General features: G+C 41.5%; 1 protein-coding gene across 1 annotated transcript; it reads right to left on the bottom strand.

The window, feature by feature from the left end:
• Positions 1-784: 784 nt before the first annotated feature.
• Positions 785-9,516, bottom strand: NIPAL1 (NIPA like domain containing 1). Its single transcript, XM_059817925.1, is given in 7 exon segments — positions 785-1,389; positions 1,529-1,689; positions 3,484-3,574; positions 4,035-4,091; positions 5,190-5,456; positions 9,335-9,437; positions 9,439-9,516. Coding segments are annotated over 7 exon segments (1,362 nt in total).
• Between the last annotated feature and the right edge of the window lie 8,107 nt (positions 9,517-17,623).

Raw genomic sequence — 17,623 nt, 5'->3', positions numbered from 1 at the left:
AACAGCATCTGTGTTCAGGCCTCTAAGGAATTTGCTTTCTCTTAAAATGTAACTTGGTCATAGTTTTGAAATAAAAAGGTACGTGCACATCCAGGGATTTGCAATCCATTCAGGACTCCTAGGGTAGAAAAGCTAAGACTTTACTGCCAAAAAATGGATTTTGAAGGAGAATGGTTACCAAGAACCACATTTCATAAATTTTTTGGTGACTTCTGTTTGAGATTCATTGGTATGTCATCAAAAATGAAAAAAACTTGCATAAAATTTTATATTAAAAGCTAAAAGGGTTAAACAATATTTTCTTCATATTATATCTCCAATGAATATCCTTCAGGTACACTATCTACAAGTTTGCTTGGCAATAAATTACAGAAAGATAAAGAAAGCCTGAAATAATTAAGGCCATCACTAAGATAATAGCAGAGTGCCTGTCACTTCAGCAAAGATTATCTTTTACCATGATGGGAAAATTGCACTTTGTAAACATAGCTTACAAAGACCACTCTTTTCTGCTAAAATTCTCCAACAGGAGATGCTGCACAAAAAAAGGACAAGGTTATTCATTGTCTGATGTACAATCACTATCAGGTTTCTGTCTGTCATGTTAATTATTGAACACATTCATTCGTTACTACCAACAGCTGGCATAGAGGAGTGGCCCTCACTTAACTGGCCTTACAGATGGTTTTCCGGAGGACTGCAGAAAAGAAGAGCATTCTGGTAGACACAGATGGGCTGAGTCTGCAATTCATGATACTTCAATGATGAACACCAGTTGAGAGTTTCATTGACTGAATAAAACGTTGTCCTCCTCATATGCCAAAGCTGGGTCTTCCATGTTCTCCAGTAAAGTGTGGCAGGTTTCGTATTCACGGTGTGGTAATGATGGTTCTTTGGCAACAGCAGACATCAACTGACTCCAGGTGATATTAGTATTCTTGAAAGCGTGCAACAGAAAAATGCCTATGATGATACTGCAGAATCCACTCAGGGTTCCAATGATATCACCCAGGTCCATACTACTCCACTCCTTGAACAGGATGATGGAGCACGTCACAACCGTCGTGGTGAAACACACATAATAAATAGGTGTCACTAGAGATGTATTGAACACGTCCAACGCTTTGTTGAGATAGTTGATCTGAGTGCTGACTGAGAGCACCAAGATGCCCACCAAAACATAAACCAATGGATGTTGATAAACTGGTTTCTGCTCCAGCATTTGTTTAATGGCAATGCCCAGGCCTTTCACAGATGAGACAGAGAAGGCACCAATGAGTGAGCAAATTAAAATGTAGATCAGTATATTTGTCTGACCTCTCCTTGGAGCCACGATAAAAATCAGCATGAGGGCAACAACTGTTAGGAGAACAGCAAACGTAACAAATGCTGTAAGAGGAAAGGGAAGAAAAGTAATGCACATGAAAGAAAATACCAGACTACGTCCAAGTACGTGTTAAAAGTTATTCAGTGTCCTGAACACTTCTCTATGAACTGTAGCACAAGTTCATTGCAGTTGCATACAGACCTGGATCTTGCAGCTTTCTTTCCATTTCATCTAGTGAGGTGACCTCCTCCTCCTCAGGGGCGTGAATAACCATGACCGTTGACCCCAAAATGCTCAGTACACATCCCAGCTTTCCATGAATATTCAGCTTCTCATTTAAAAAATAGGATGACAATATAGCACTGTTTGGCAAAATACAAATAAAAGGTTCAGCTCCACCAGCCATGCCAGACATTCAAAATCTTTCTGTGTAACATGATAGTAATTCAAAACCTCTTTTGAATTTGGATATATGGGAAACCAGCCTGGAACAATCAAATTTTAAGGAGTTTTGCAGGAAGGCTGGTCAGGACCAAGAAGATCAGGACAGGTTTTAGGCGGGTAGCATCCCGGATCCCTCCCCTCCAGGTTGTAAAGGGTCCAAATTGCTCAAGGAACTTCTCATTACTGATTGCCTGGGTCAGGGGTATGCACTCTTACACACCTGTAGATTGACCACACAAGCTGTTATTTTCTTCCAAAAATGATATAAAGCACTTCATTTGCCATTAGAACCAATGCACACAAGTGTTGGAAACTGTTCCTCCTCATCCCTCCCTGAGCTCTCCCACCCAGGCAAAGTTTCTGCCTGGCTTGCCAGGACTCCCCCAAAAACACAGAGAAGGCACGGCTCTCCCTTCAAAGAGGACTGACCCCAGGCTCTCCAAGGGGTTCAAGATTTAACCTAAGGGTAATAACATGGCCCAAAGGAGGCCATCTCACAGGGCACACAATTAGCCAGCTAGAGCACATCCTTAGGCACAGACACAGGCTTAACAGTGTGTGGACACGCTCACAAATAGTTTTTCAACCCACTGATCAAATTACAGCTATTTTTTCGCACAAGGGTAATGAGCTTACTGACATGAAGTTCTCATGACCTTTTTCATGAAAATTGGAAAGACTGCTATCCGCATCAAAGGAGAGGGTGTCAAAACTCAGGCTGTTTTGAGAAGCAGCAGCCAGGCAGACAGTTAGTCTGCATCTACCTAGACGCTGATCCCAGCACATGTCTAGGTGACAGAGTTACGCTGGTTTTGCTATGACAGAACGGCTGCATTTTTAGCAGTTAGATTACTGCAAGCATCTTCTAAAAATAAAATAAAATATGTGGCCCAGGTTGGTTTTAAACACAATGTTTCATATAATACACTTAGGTCTTAAAAATAAGAGTTTTACATTTAAAATACAGTAATTCTGTTTTGCTAATAAATTATTTCCTAGAAAGTTTGTTGTAAGCATAATCCATGTATTTTCTGCTTCTGGGATAGCCATGTTAATGTGTGTGCTTAAGTACTTGGAAAGTATTTGTTTCTTCATACATAGGAAACAATGAGTGTTTGAAGGGCATTCATACTTCAAAAGAACCACAGATTTTAATTGCGGATATTAAAAAAGCTAAAATTTTCTTTGCCTTCCTTCCAGAAGGACTTGGGAAAGACCAAACAAACCCAAAATACTTACTAAGTGTGCCTTAATATGAAATTATGCTCCCATAAAATAGAAATGTTTTTGAAAACATTTTAATGAGGGAATACTGTATTTTCTTTTAACATTCTATCACAACTGAAGAACAGGATAAGACCTTTTAAGAAAGCTTCAGTTCTCTTGGAAGAGATGAATTACAGCTTTCTACCACTGTGCATCAGCAGTATATGTGGTATACACTGATAAGAAATACTTTATGATATAGGTGGAAGGTTGTTGGGAAAGCATATATTAGTCTTTGAAACAAGACTTCTCATTCCCTCTACCCAGAAAATTCAGTTCTAAATAAGCAAGGGATCTTTCCACCAAGGAACAAAAAGAATTTTTTGTCCATATATTGTTTTTCAGTTTTCTTATTAAAATTCTCTACTTTCAGCCAAAGACAGAATTTTTCCCCTCACACAGTGAATGGTTCATTTGTCAAAGTTTGCTTTCCAGTTTGTACTAACCTTATGAGAACACTCAGTGCACCCAAGGGGGTAACTAAGGTTGCAGGTGCAAAGGCATAGGCAGCAAAGTTTGCAGCTTCTCCTAAACCCACTGCAGAAGAAAAAACATTTGAATCAGGTTGAAGGGGAGGAATAAAAGGCATACTATTATAAATATTTTGTATGACAGCTATTATAGCAAATATAACCCAAAATCTTTTTTCTACCCTATATATGCAATTTTTCCTTTCAAAATTGTCTAACCTCCTCTGGACATAATGAAGACTGAAGAAAGTTAAATACTTTTCCCCTAAGTACTCCTAGTATCCGGACAGAGTCAATCCCATTGCTTTTGACTGGATATTAGAGAAAAGGTTGTTATTCTGCAAAGAGCTCCAAAGAGCAAACACAGTATTTGAGAGATGGGATATGAGAACAACTTCTGTCGTAAAAGTGATTGCAAAAGCATTTCTTTTAAGTGAGGGGAGTGAAAAATCAGGGAATAAATCTATTTAAAACATTCCGCTGTATATAGCATTTACATACAGGCTGAGAGGAAAGAGGCGACTTACTTGATAGCAATCCAGCCCACCAAAGCCATTCCTTCAAATAAGAATATCCACCTTGTCCTGAAAGCAGAAAAAATAATCTCATCTTAGAAGAAAGAGATCACCTTATTATAATAAACAAAACTACAGCTTCACGTTTGCCTCTAGTCATATAAAGTACTGAAAGAGCATGTTATCTGGATGTGACATGAAGAATATTTCGTTTGATTTTGACTGCCATTTTTATTAGTTGCTCTACTGCTTTGTGACTTGGACTTCTGAAAAATGATACCTGACTATAAAGGGAAAGCTCCAAGCAAAAGTAGAATGTCCATGAAGATTGTTGGTGAGCTTAAGAAATGCTTCAAAGGGCTTACCCAGGTCAGATCCAATATATTCAGACACAGTCAGCTGCATTGTGACTCTGCTTATACTTTAAATTGAGAGAAATTAGAAAGAAAAGTGCCACTGCATTCTTTATTTTTTTTGTTTTTACATAAAACATAAGTCTATTGAACATTCAGTAACACTTTTTTTTTTCTCAAATAACCAAATTCCATGAAAGAATATATTGCAAGAAACACAACAAACAGAAGAAAAACTGCTAACGCTATATATTTAAATCCATGCAAAGGGAATTATGAGATTAGTCCAATGGGCTTTTTAAAAGCTCTCCACATTTTTCTAGCTCTTCATCTGCTGACTTTGATAAAAGAATAGCTGTACTAACTGTAGAAACCTTTGTAGTAAGCATCCCTTCTACAGCTCATTGCACTTTCTTTTTTTAAAAAAGAACTAAACCTAGTTATCGTCTTAAGAATTTCCATCTCAAATGAGGGGGAAAAAGATGGGAAAAAAGAGACAGAAAGGCATATTGAAGGGTAAGACAAAGGGAGAACTTTATTTGGTATCTAACTGCTGTCAGGGAGGAAATAACACCAGCTCACTAGATTTAATACCGACCGCTGCCACAACAGCCCGAAGAATTCTGAAATCTCAGTCCCTGTAATCACACCATATTTCCATCCCTAGCCAAGACAGGACTTCTGATCACCATTAAAGTATGATGGTTTTCAATTATGACAGCTTTAAACGTGTGATCTGTGACTCAAACCTTGATTTTGCCGAGTTAGAGGCGTTAGTGTCCACAGCAGGAGCAAGGCAGGCACCACCACTTACCAGCTCGGGGGACTCCTTTGTCTGCCAGTTTCAAAAGTCCCTTCTTCTTCAGTATGAAACTAGAACCAATGAAGATACTGGAACCTATTGCCAAAGCCAAGCCAACGTAGAGGCGATATTTGCTTCCAGCAGGCGTGAAAATGCTCCGGCTGGTTTCATTGAGAGTCCCATCCATAGAGGTGAGGAGAGAAGAGTGGGATTCAGACACGTTGATAATCTGGCACCATGCTTGGCAGGAGTCATGGCAAGCAAAAGAGAGCACAGCACCTGGGAGGAGAAAAAGGAGGACAAGTGATTCATTAACCGGGCACAGCTCTGAAGGAGTCCCATCCTCGCACTGCCCACTCCTTTCCACATCTTCGCAGAGCACTTGTCATTTCTGACCATGCAAATAACTTGCAAAAATCCACACAACATACACAATGCTGCCCCAGGTCATTACCCACGCTTGTAATTCACAAGTGCATGCCTTATTTTAGATATATATTTTTGCAATACATTGGCTCAGTCAAGCAATTAGGGCAATACCAAGGAATGCAACAATAAAATATTATCTTCAATGTAAAATTCAACTTTAAATCGTATAAGCTAACATGAAACCTCAAGAAGAAAGGGTTGCTCTGCGTTGTGCAGAGACCACATCCCCAAAACACAAACATATAGCCAAATCCATGATTTCAGACTTTGCCTGCTAGAGTAAGCCTGCTGTTATGCCAGTCTTCTGTTTTTACATTTGTAGCTGAGGTATGGAAACAACAAAGAAAAATAAGAAGGAAAAAAAAATCTATATAGGGAGCAAACCCTTGCTGCATATGGGTACTAATACGTTTTATTGAAATTGTTCAGTGACTACTGTGTAAGCCAGATCTTCTTTAACCAATCATAAAATTTTGAGGTGGAGGCCTCATTACAACTCACAGCAGTTTTCATCTCACCTCAACAACCCCTAGCTGGAGGAAGACCACAGCCTGCAAGGGACAGTCCCCTTGCTGTCTCTGCAACGCAGCTGCAGAGCTGGGTGTTCCTGAGCTGAGACTGAAGCTTCACACTTTCCACCAGCCAAGCCTTATCAGCTTATCACTACGATGACAGCCTGTGGGAATGACATCATTGCCATCAGCCTCGGAGTGTTTTTTAAAGGAAGAAGAGGTATTGCGTTTCCAAGAACAAAAGGAGTCATTATTTTGCATGGGGAAGCAGGGGACAGGCAGCAACGCTGCGGCAGGGCTTACAGTAGCCTGGGCTGATGTTTCACAGTTTCTCATGGTAGACTGAAGCACGCAAACAGCGTGGATCAGAGAATCTAGGCTGGAATAGCTTTTAAGGACAGCCTTTTTGGAAAGGAAGGTTTTGTTGCAAAGACATGTTAAAATATGAAACAGCAGATGCAGAAGTACAAAAGCTCAGTCCGTTGTGATTCACCTAAAGCATTGGATGCAACAAATAATTTTGTTTTCCATGTTTCCCCTGTAATTAAAATGACACATGAAGGATTTATCTTGCTGTGTGGCATCATCAGTAATAGACTCACTTTTTTTTTTTTCCAACTGAAAAAAAAAACCCACTTGGAAACTTGGTAGAAAAGGATGTGCCTCTGTGTCTGTTCATACCTAAGCTCTGGAAATACTAATATTCTGTCAAAAGTACTTCACTGCATGATTAACAATAAGCAGCCTTGGATAATTCACGTAATACTGTTTAGGAAGGAATATTTATAATATCTAAAGTATTAAAAACAGTATGAAATTTGACAGCATATCTTCATTTGCAGCTGACAATGCTCATATTAACACTGGGAGATACCGCCCTTTACAAGTAAGGAACTGAGAATGAATACTGGCTCCCAGTTGTCCTGTGCCATACTGGACAACAAACACACTACAGGAAGTTATAATTTGATTTTCGGGCTGTGCAATCACATTTCCTTGTTTGCCAAGAGAGTTTCTATCTTACAGGAGTTGTTTTGTATTGCTAAGCCAGACTTCGTAAAAATGGTCCCACAAGATGGGTATGTCCACATTCTGCAGCTGAAGATTAAAAACTTAAAGAATTTACAACTACATGAAACTACTTTTCCATAGTGTGTAGGACAGACAGTATTCTGCCATCTTATCAATACTAGAAGTTGCAATTGTATAATGAAAAAGAAATGGGATTTGCATCTGTATCTGAAAGTATTTTAAAATCGTAAAGTATTACCATAGTCTCAGAAGACGACAATTTTGCATATACTTAAGTTTTGACATAATTATTAAAGGTTAAATTACAAAAGAAAATTACAGAAAAGTCCTTTAAGCATAAATGTTTCTCTTAGCTAACATGCATCACGGCAAGGCAAAAAAGCAGAGAGGTTGCCAATGAACAAAATCCCTTAGCTCTCAATACCTTATAATGATGCTAAACCAGACTGGCAAAGGCTGTACCACCACTGCTCAGCTACTACAGGCTTTATGTGAGAAGCAGCAACAGTTCTTGCCTTTAATTAAAGGAAAGCATCAAGACAAAAACTCTTGATAAATATGGTCTTTTAGCTACCTGCAATGGTAAAGGCAGCTTTCTATCAGTGTGTTGGGTTTCTAAAATGAAGAAAATAACACTCTTCTCCCCTTTTTTGTGAATGCTGTACTTTCATTTAGCTGGAGAGGAATGGCAGGCTTATTCCTTTCCATATGACACTACTACTACTTCTTCTACCGATTCTTAAGTTCTCCATCCCCAGCAGACCTTACGACATCGAATAATCAATATTTTAACATGCCATCTATAGTAAGTCACTCAGTGACTGCCACAGGATGCTTCTCTCCTTTCTGAAATACAATCTTTGCTCACATTTACAAAGAGACCTTGAATTTTTTGCCTGTTCCGTCTGCCAGCTGAGAAAGGTAATCTTGAATGGTTGTGATCTCTGTTTATTGTGCTGAGAAGCTTTTTCTAGTTTTAAAAAATGTGTCATTTGTTCCACTTGCATGTAAAGTGGTACGTCACTCCACTGATCAAAGAACCATCTGAGAGCTGGGAAGAGGAGGCTGATCCAGGAATTACTATCACTTTGTTCCCCACTGTGACCAGCCTAAAGATTACCTGGAAGGACTGAGGAAGGTGACAAATCTCTGAGGCCGCCTGGCTTGCTCAGCACCCAGTTTCTGTAGCTAAGCTAGTTTCACCTCCCACTTCCAAACGTTAACAAACATGAACCCGTCAGCAGAACCCCTCCTTGCAGAAATAAACTCTCCAAGCTCTGGCTCAAGGTTGATAGCAACAGGAAACCAGTTGCGGCGGCCACTGTTGTAACTTCTGAAGTGTTTTTATGTCTCAGCTAAATCCGAAAATGTTTTCTCAAACACCTAAATATTACCTGAGTGGGGTAGATCAGCTAGCCTGGTACTACACAGTCCTTGTAGCAACTTTAACTTGCAGTCCGGCAAAAGCCTAGGACTAACGTGCCCTGCGGTTCACTAGTGACAGCCAGCTTAGCTTTTAGCCCACCGCTGAAGATGCTGGTCCGAAGTCATCTGGAAAACTATTTGCTTTGATTAGACGTGTAGTTTGACCATTTTTATTGCGCTCACGACTCAGCTCACACCTGGCAGGAACATGAAATGCCTTTCTCGGTCACCCGGGAAATACCAAGCCCACTCTCGCCCAGGCCTGGCTACTGGGGCTGAAAGTCAGTGTCCTGAGAATCAGCAAGGATTCGTTCCCCGGCACACCCCATTCACACAAATGCACAAAAGATGCCGAAAAGAGGGTTTATACACGAGCCAGCCACGGGAGAAGCAGCGCAGGAGCCTCCCTAGCGCCTGCAGCGCCACACTCCTCTGAGAACAACTGCGTGACGTCACGGCGGAGCAAAGTCTTACGTATACAGGACTCACGATAGCCGCTCCCGCGGTGCGGGCGCGGAGGCAGCGCGGGGGTTTTCAGGAGCGGCGCCCGGCGCCGCGCACATACCCCACACCCTCACCTCCGCCCATTGCCGCGCGTCCCCAGCGCACCGCCGCGTCCCCAGCGCCGCGCACTCCCCGCGCAGCGCCGCGCACCTTCCACGCAGCGCCGCGTCCCCAGCGCGCCCTCCCTCCAGCGCCGCGCACCCCCCCGCGCAGCCCCGCGCCCCCAGCTCCCCCTCCGCGCCCGCGCAGGCAGACCCGTGTGGCAGGACGGGCGGGCGGGCAGCGCCTCGCGGTGCCCCATGGCTGCGGGGCGCCCCCTAGGCGGGCTCCGCGGCGGCGCGGGCGGCGGCGGCTCCGCCCGCCCGCCCGGGCGCGGCCCGGCGCACCTGGGCGCGCCCCGCGGCTCCCGGCCTGGCCCCTGGAAGTGGAGGTGGCATCCCCGCCGCGCCTGTGGGCGCGTCCTGGCGGGGACCGGGCACGCAGGGAGGAGTTTCCACAGGTGTCCTCCCCTTCACACCCGGGAGAAGAGGTGAGCAGATTTAACGTGCAACCATGTCCGTGTGTGAGGGGCTGCCTGCGCCAGCCTTGATGGCTGTCTCTGCGGGCAGGCGGGGATCCCCCTGGCTGGACCCCCCCAGCTTGGCAGAACAAGGGCAGCGCCCGGTGATACTTACCCTGAGATGACTTCCCGTGGTTGAACAGGTCCCAGGGTGTCATAAGAAACAATTATCTTAATTACCCAATCAATAGTTTCAAGGCGGAAGTCTAAGCCCTTGTTTTTAACATTATTTACAAATTTAACATTTACAAAATGTACGTCTTAATAAACCATTGCATGCTAACCTAGGGTTGCCCAGCAAACTCCCTGGGATAGTCTGAGGAGCTTTAGGACTTCCCAAACTGGAGCCAAACTGAGCTGCGAATTTAACACAGCTCCACAGAGCATCACAGGGATATGCTGGCTTGAGACTAGCAGAGTTTTAACCATGCTTTGCAGCACAGCACCTAAATTAATCATCTTTGTTTCTGAAAAGTTTTAGCTCTGGTGCAGACCAGTGAAATATGGTGACAGTGTCAGCAAAGTAACTCGATTTTCCCTGCTTTAGGCATCCTTGACTTTGCAGTCCTGGGGTTAAACCAAGAGAGCAGTTTCAATGTCTTACTCACATTTTTTACTTCTGTACTTATTTTTTAACACAGCCAGTGCTCTGTATGTTAGGAGAAAAGGAGCGTTGCATTTGGTTTTGTGCATTTAATTACCTGTCCACTTTATCTTTACAACATCTACCTTATAAGAACTTCTACGGAAGGTGGCCTGAACCCAGTGCAGGCTGCCTTATAAAAAGAGTTTGACTTCTCTGCTTTAACGTTTCTAAAACATAGGTTACTGCTACAAAAAAAAGCAATAATTTTAAATAGTATTTTAAACAGTTAAATTAAAATCTTAAAGCACAATCTGAAAATTTGGGAGCAAACGTCCATCTTCTTGTACAACATAATCATGCCCATAGGATAAAACCACGTATATGGACAGATAGATGCCTGCAGTCTGCTCCCAACTCCTATTTTTGCTCTGTGCCCCTTCAGATCTGTCAAATCTGCATGTTCATACCCCTGCTTCTGTCAAAATGTGTCAATTTTCCAGCTTCCTCCAATTTGACTGAAGCACATGAAGCATTGATCTTGCAAGCAACTCAAGTTGGCAGATCTGCAGAGAAGGGTGGTGGTAACATCTGCAGGGCCTGCTGAGGCAGCAGAGAGCATGGGAGAGGGTGAGCTGCCAGAGACCACCTCTTCCCCTGGCACAGCTCTTGCTGATGTGCTGGTCAGGGCTTCACTGCGGTGCAGTACCCAGAACAAGAATACTGAGAAACAATGTCGTTAACACTTCTGCGGATCTGCCTCTGTACAGGCCAACTCCTTTAGCAGACCATGGACATCAAAGTCTTTTTAATTAATGAATAAAATATTTAATCTGAGATACAGACTGGTCGATAGGTGGCTGAATATGAGCCAGCAGTGTGCCCAGGTGGCCAAGAAGGCCAAGAGCATCCTGGCCTGTATCAGAAATAGTGTGGCCAGCAGGAGTAGGGAGGTGACTGTGCCTCTGTACTCGGCTCTGGTGAGGCCGCACCTCGAATCCTGTGTTCAGTTTTGGGCCCCTCACTACAAGAAGGACACTGAGCTGCTGGAATGTGTCCAGAGAAGGGCGACGAAGCTGGTGAGGGGTCTGGAGCACAAGTCTGATGAGGAGCGGCTGAGGGAGCTGGGGTTGTTCAGTCTGGAGAAGAGGAGGCTGAGGGGAGACCTTATCGCTCTCTACAATTACCTGAAAGGGGGTTGCAGAGAGGTGGGTGTCAGTCCCTTTTCCCAGGTAACAAGTAAAAGGATGAGAGGAAATGGCCTCAAATTGAGCCAGAGGAGGTTTAGATTGGATACTGGATTATCTTCACCAAAAGGGTTGTCAAGCACTGGAATGGGCTGCCCAGGGAAATGGTTTAGTCACCATCCCTGGAGGTATTTAAAAGATGTGTAGACGTGGCACTTAGGGACATGGTTTAGTGGTGGACTTGGTAGTGTCAGGTTAACAGTTGGACTGGATGATCTTAAGGGTCTTTTCCAACCTAAATGATTCTATACACTTACTTGTTTCCTGGTTGAAAATCTTACGTAGCTCATGCTTCATGTTTTTAAATCTGCAATGAACTGTGAAAACATTATGAAACTCTTTTTTTCTGAGAAAATATATAAAGGCACAAAAACCTTGTAGCTAACAATCCAAGTCAATGGACAGACATAAAGAACATGCAATCTCTAATATAATTACAGGAGGGAGTGGGTATACTTCATGTGTGTATACTTCATTGATGATTAGTACTTTGCATACTTAACTAATTTCAAAGAACTTTGAGACAATGTTCTTTTGGCCAGGAAGAAAGAAACTACATAAAAGTAATTTATCAACATTGATATATTTTTCTTTGTTTTGGATGACATGTAAAGGTCAAATGGGAAAGCAAATAAAGTCTTGATATACAATTTTATCATCTGACATGAAGAGGAAAAAGATGCTAGTTTACCATTCAAACAGCACCTGTGACTGATTTAGAGCAATGCCTGGTTCATCAGCTAACGCAAATCAGCGCAGCTCCACTTATTTCAGTGGAGCTATGCCAGCTATGGCTAAGCACAGGTCAGCCTTTTTGTGTATGAAGTAACCATATGCATGTACTAACAGTCAAAGCAATTTTGTGGCAGTTCCCATTTCTCCCAAAGAGAAATAGGGATGTTATGAAACCCTGCTATGCCTTCCTGGGTTATTGTACTAATTTTTTCCATTAAATGTAGGGAAAATGCAAGAGAGAAGTTATATTAAAATTCTGTTACTTATGCAATGAAAGATTTGCTGAAACTGACTGTTAAGTAAGCACTGACTTTATTTGTCGGTTATCAATTAAAATGGAAGCACTGAATATCTAGCCAACTTTATACTTTTACATTTATAAATAAAACAGTAATTGGAAACCACATTTTTGTGCATTAATAAAACCCATCTTGCCTCTGTGTTAGCCATGAATGACTTAATTAAACAAAGTTTGTGTGACTTCTTGGCTTTGTCATAAATTCTTTAATTTTGTTGAGGATTTTTTTGCTCATACACATCTACATCGAGTTCCTTATGTGTATTATTATGCAGTATTTAATTATATTATTGTAAATACTGAAGATAACGCCAACTGGTTTCACCACAGTGAGAAAAACTGTTCACTGTGCAGCTAGTCCAGGTGCAGACGTGAAGCAAGATCTATCTTTTTTTCTAATATTATTTAGGAAAGCTGCCTATGGCATTTTGAAGTCCTGTCATCATTGCTCAGCTTCCCTGTTCTGCATAACTCTTCTCTGCCTGCAGTCGCTGCTACCCGACAGTGTCCAAACGTGAGCTCTGTTCAATACGGCGGCTACAAACAAGTTTATTACCTGTATGGCATGTACCCACACAAAAATTACTGAGCTCATTTTGAGAGTGGAGCTCTGACCATGGGAACTCCATCTGCCCCAAATGCTGGTGATTTAGTCTAGATCTGCAGGAGCAACATGTGGGGGAATTAACTTAAACTGAGACAAAAAATGGTGCCTCTAGATTGCAGTTCAGTATGATTAGCTTGCTGTACTTGCTATGAAGAGATGAATCCTATACATGTTGCCTTAAGAATGCCCAGATAGTGCCACCTTAACTCCTACTTTATTACAATGAATGAAAGACAAGCAAGGCTAGATATATCAAATCTATTTTAACTACAGTGCGTTTTCTACCACTCTTATCAGTGACTATCATATATTGATGATTTTCTGTTAAGTAGAATTAATCTCAGTTGAATCAGCTTTGTATGTGTAAACATTTTAGCATCATTCTTCTGTGCAACCAACCCAGATTTCCTATGTTGTTTTAGCTTGAAATAAAATTCTGCTAAACAGAAATCCTAACTGACTGTTCAGAGCTACTGGCAGTCCTGCAGGGTCACCACACTTACTCTTTATCCCAGTGATATTATTGAATGAAGTTCTAGTTTTTCCCACAGAGTTTTCTGGTGGGCCAGTCCCTCTGTTCCTTGCAGGTTCCAGGTTGGGAGGAGAAGAGACATCTCAAGCCACCCCAACCTGGGTAGCACAAGGATAGCCTCACTGCAGGTTCAGCTCAGGGCACACAAATAACTGCTGGGCATGGCCAGACACAGCACTTGTCATGTCTGTGGACATTTCAGAGGTGCTAATCCCTGCTCAGAGTAGTCATGCAAAAACCAGGGTCTGGACCTGGAAGACGCTAGTAAAAGGCTTTGACATAGTCTTCTAGCACACGGTGTGGTGCTAGAAGGTACTGTGTGCCTGATAGCACTCATGTCCACAGAAGGCTTGCAGTCTGTCCAGTGCTTTCTGATTCTAGCCTCATCTGCACATGGGAATCTAACACGCATCTTAAATTGCTTCTACTTCTTCCCTCTCCATCAAGCCCCCATTTAACGTTAAAGCAAAAATACAGTACCACCTACTGGTGGAGACACTGTCTGCGCTGATGATTTTCCAGTCACCAAGCCTCTTTTGGGCCAAATGTGCTTCATGACACTGAATTCCCTGTAACACCAGTCCACACAAAAGAGTATTAAACAAGGCAGAAGCCCTGGAGCCTTCTCAGCTGCAGCACTTCCAACATGACATTCATTGCTGAAATCGCATCAGCACTAGAAAAGCCAGAACAATATTTGCAGAAAATAAGCCTGCCAAAACTGTGGTCCCAATCCAAACACCCATCTGTGTACACAGCTACCACACAGTAAGCTGAAAGGCAATGTTGTGCCTGCTTATTTATAAATAAATACATATGTATAATGTTTCTAGTGTTTTGGTTATGGGTGTCTGAAACTAGAGGTAGCTTTAATAGGATTGAGGAGAATTACAGATGATGACAAGGCGAGATACAAAAATAGATTAAAGCTGGCCTACTAAAACAATAATCCATTAGTGCGGTCATTCTCCCATCAGTCAAGGTTACTTCACTGGAATATACGAAATGACAGGGAAAATATCTGTGAAAAAATATTGACACTGAACTGATGTAATTGTCAGTGAAGTCAATGACAACTATGTAATTGGCTTTTAAAGGAGGGCAGAATTGAGATCACTGCGTTGAGCTCACCCAGAACTTGTCCTGCAAACCTCTTTGCAGGTAAGTAAGGTCCTGGCCACTGTCAGACAAAGAACTGGTCTGGCCCAGTAGGACTCACCTTCCTCTGTTTGAGAACTTCTTTGAAGAACTCCATGGTAAGAGAGATAAGAAAAAATATGTCAGAGTTTCTTTACAGGACTGCTTTTTTTAAAAGAAAACTGACTGTTCTCCACCAGAATAAAAAGGTGTATCTCCTTTGTAATTCATAACGACTTGAGAGACACAGCATAGACTTGCCTGGCTTGGTTGGTCATCTAAAACTTTTGGACAAAGGTATGCACCAAACGCAGGAGTTCACAATTAGTTTGGTGTACGTGTGACACACAACAAGGCATAGGTCCCAGTCACTCAGTGTCACCACATATTCACAAAATCACTGCTCAGCATTGAACATTGAGATATTTCAAACTGCAAACCAGGCAAAAACCCATAAGAATGACAGAGGTAAAACTGGTGCTGATTCAATACTAGCTGGATGCAGTGACCTTCTGAGGTTCCTTTCATATCTATTATTTTAGGATAGGTGTTGTATTTCAGCCCTTTGAAGACAACAATGAAACATATCCCAGAACTTAGATTATTCACTTCGTCCATTTGTTATGTTGGATACCTTACTGTAGATTTGTATACCTGGCTTCCACTGGGCATAATGTTATGCATTTCCTTGTTGCCCATTACTGTTTTATTGAAAAGATTTTTTATTCTTTAAATTTCAAATGCTTATTCTCTTTCCTAGAAAATGGACTGACTGCCTTCAGGGTTGGAAAGTCGTAGCACCACATGTGTCTAATTTTTTTTTCTGGTCAGGAGGCTGACCTGTGATACTGAACGTCATTTTAGGTTTGTGATTAAATCTACAATGTGTCAATCCACTTAGGAATGACCACTCCACCAGCCAGGCTGCAAGATTTAAGTTGGTTCATATGAATGCCAGTGGCATTGCTTCCTCCTGCTCTTGGTTAAGGAAACAAATGTATCTTAATCCTGGGGTCCCAGGGGCTGGACTGCTTTCCTGGATTCTGCTTGTTGTGAAGCAAAGTTAAAAAGCAATTCAGTAACTTTAGCTATGTCTCAGTTGTGGGGAAGATCCCATTTCAAGTTTGAACATTCACTCTTTTTGCTGCTAAAAAGATTTTCTGCGCTGGGCTTCATGCTCAGCAATGCCTTTTTTTTTTTCCAAAATGGGCCATGTAAAACATGCCAGATTAAAAAAACAATCACTCCAGCTCCTGAAAACTTAATTTTCCTCATTCTCATGGCATCCAGCAGTGAAATGAGAAAGCTGAGGTATGCAAACACCTCAACCTCTTCTCTTTCAAAGTACACTAGGATCCTCTTGGGAGCTTTTGTGATTGTGTGGCCTCTGCAGGTGAACCATTGCACATTTCTTATGGAGGAGGACTGCAGCTACTTTACAAACCATTTTGCAAAGTCATAATCCATACCAAACCTGAAGATTAGTTCAGTGTCTTAAAACGTCATCATCATGGCATGTTCCACTAAATACATGTTCACAATTTGTGGGCTTTTTTAAGCATCAAAATAGGAATGTAAAAGTTATGTTAGATTAGTTAAGAACTTTCAGTAGTTTAAAATGGTATTCCCTATTATTCAGCAATATGATAAACCCATTAAAATAAACAGGAAATTTCCATTTATAGTGTTTTATCTATTCTAGTAAAGACCTGTTACTACAGTAAAAAAGCATCTGCAATGTTAAGAAAATGGGCCAGCAGCCAATACCGAATATATAGTCATTTACAATAATATTTTTTTTAGTTTCCAGACAGAGTATGCTCCAATATTTGTCTCTTCTTGTGCATGTTGATAGGGCTAGTAAGCTTCTGCTCAGGTGAGGGATAATAGTGACTGCCACTGTCACTTTCATCTCTCTCTAAATCTCAAAATCCATCACTAGGTGAAGGAAATCCTCCTCTAATATCCATGTCCTTCCCTGGGAGTAATTCAGAGAACTGCACATGGGACTGACTGGTTGAGAAATCGATCAATAAGGGATTTATGTATGAAATGTTGATTATATATAGCTTTTCATGGTGGCTCTGCTTACGTACTAAGGAAACGTGGCTGATTTAAAGGACTGAAATCGCTATTAGAAGCAGCAGATTACATTGCCAAGGTAAGCATGCACATTGATGAAACTGCTTATTGCAGAGCTGCTAAGGACTCTGCATGTTAGAAAAGAGAGATTTTGCAGATTTTAATATTAATGAAGATTTTTTGCTGCTTTTTGTAAAGAAAAAAGGTAGATCTTTATATGACACCAAATTCTGTTCTGGGATATCCTTACTTGAAGCATTTTCTCTCTGAAAATGATGACTAGAGAAGCGAATGTGGTGGGCCAGTAAGAAAGTGAGAAATAGGCAAAATAAAAGAGCAGAAGAGATGGAAGCTGATCTTCCATTCACTACAATCCTGTAAAAGGATAATACTGCCTTCATTTTCTTGCAACCTTACTAAACATTTTGATGTATAGTAATTAATAGAATTAGTTTTTAGGCCATAATGTTTGAAAACTTAGTCGTTTATCATAGTAGTCACATTTAAAAATCCAAGATAGTAAAAGCAAACTATTTGTGATGATACAGTAAAAACAATATGGTAAAAATCTAGAATACCTCTAAAGCAAGAATTTATCTGTATTACCTTTCAAAGTTACTACCTAAATATGATAATGTGAAAATGAATATTGGACTATTAAAATAAAAGCACTGTAACAATTTGTGATAATGTATCAGTTTAAGAAAAATATGTGTGACTACAGAATAGGAAGCATGGTAGTGATACAATTTAGTAAAAAGCAT

This window comes from Gavia stellata, chromosome 5 (genome assembly GCF_030936135.1).
Source record: "Gavia stellata isolate bGavSte3 chromosome 5, bGavSte3.hap2, whole genome shotgun sequence".
In the NCBI taxonomy this organism is placed as follows: Eukaryota; Metazoa; Chordata; class Aves; order Gaviiformes; family Gaviidae; genus Gavia; species Gavia stellata.
Note: the sequence above shows the minus strand (reverse complement) of the source record. Positions and strands in the feature narration are given on the sequence as shown.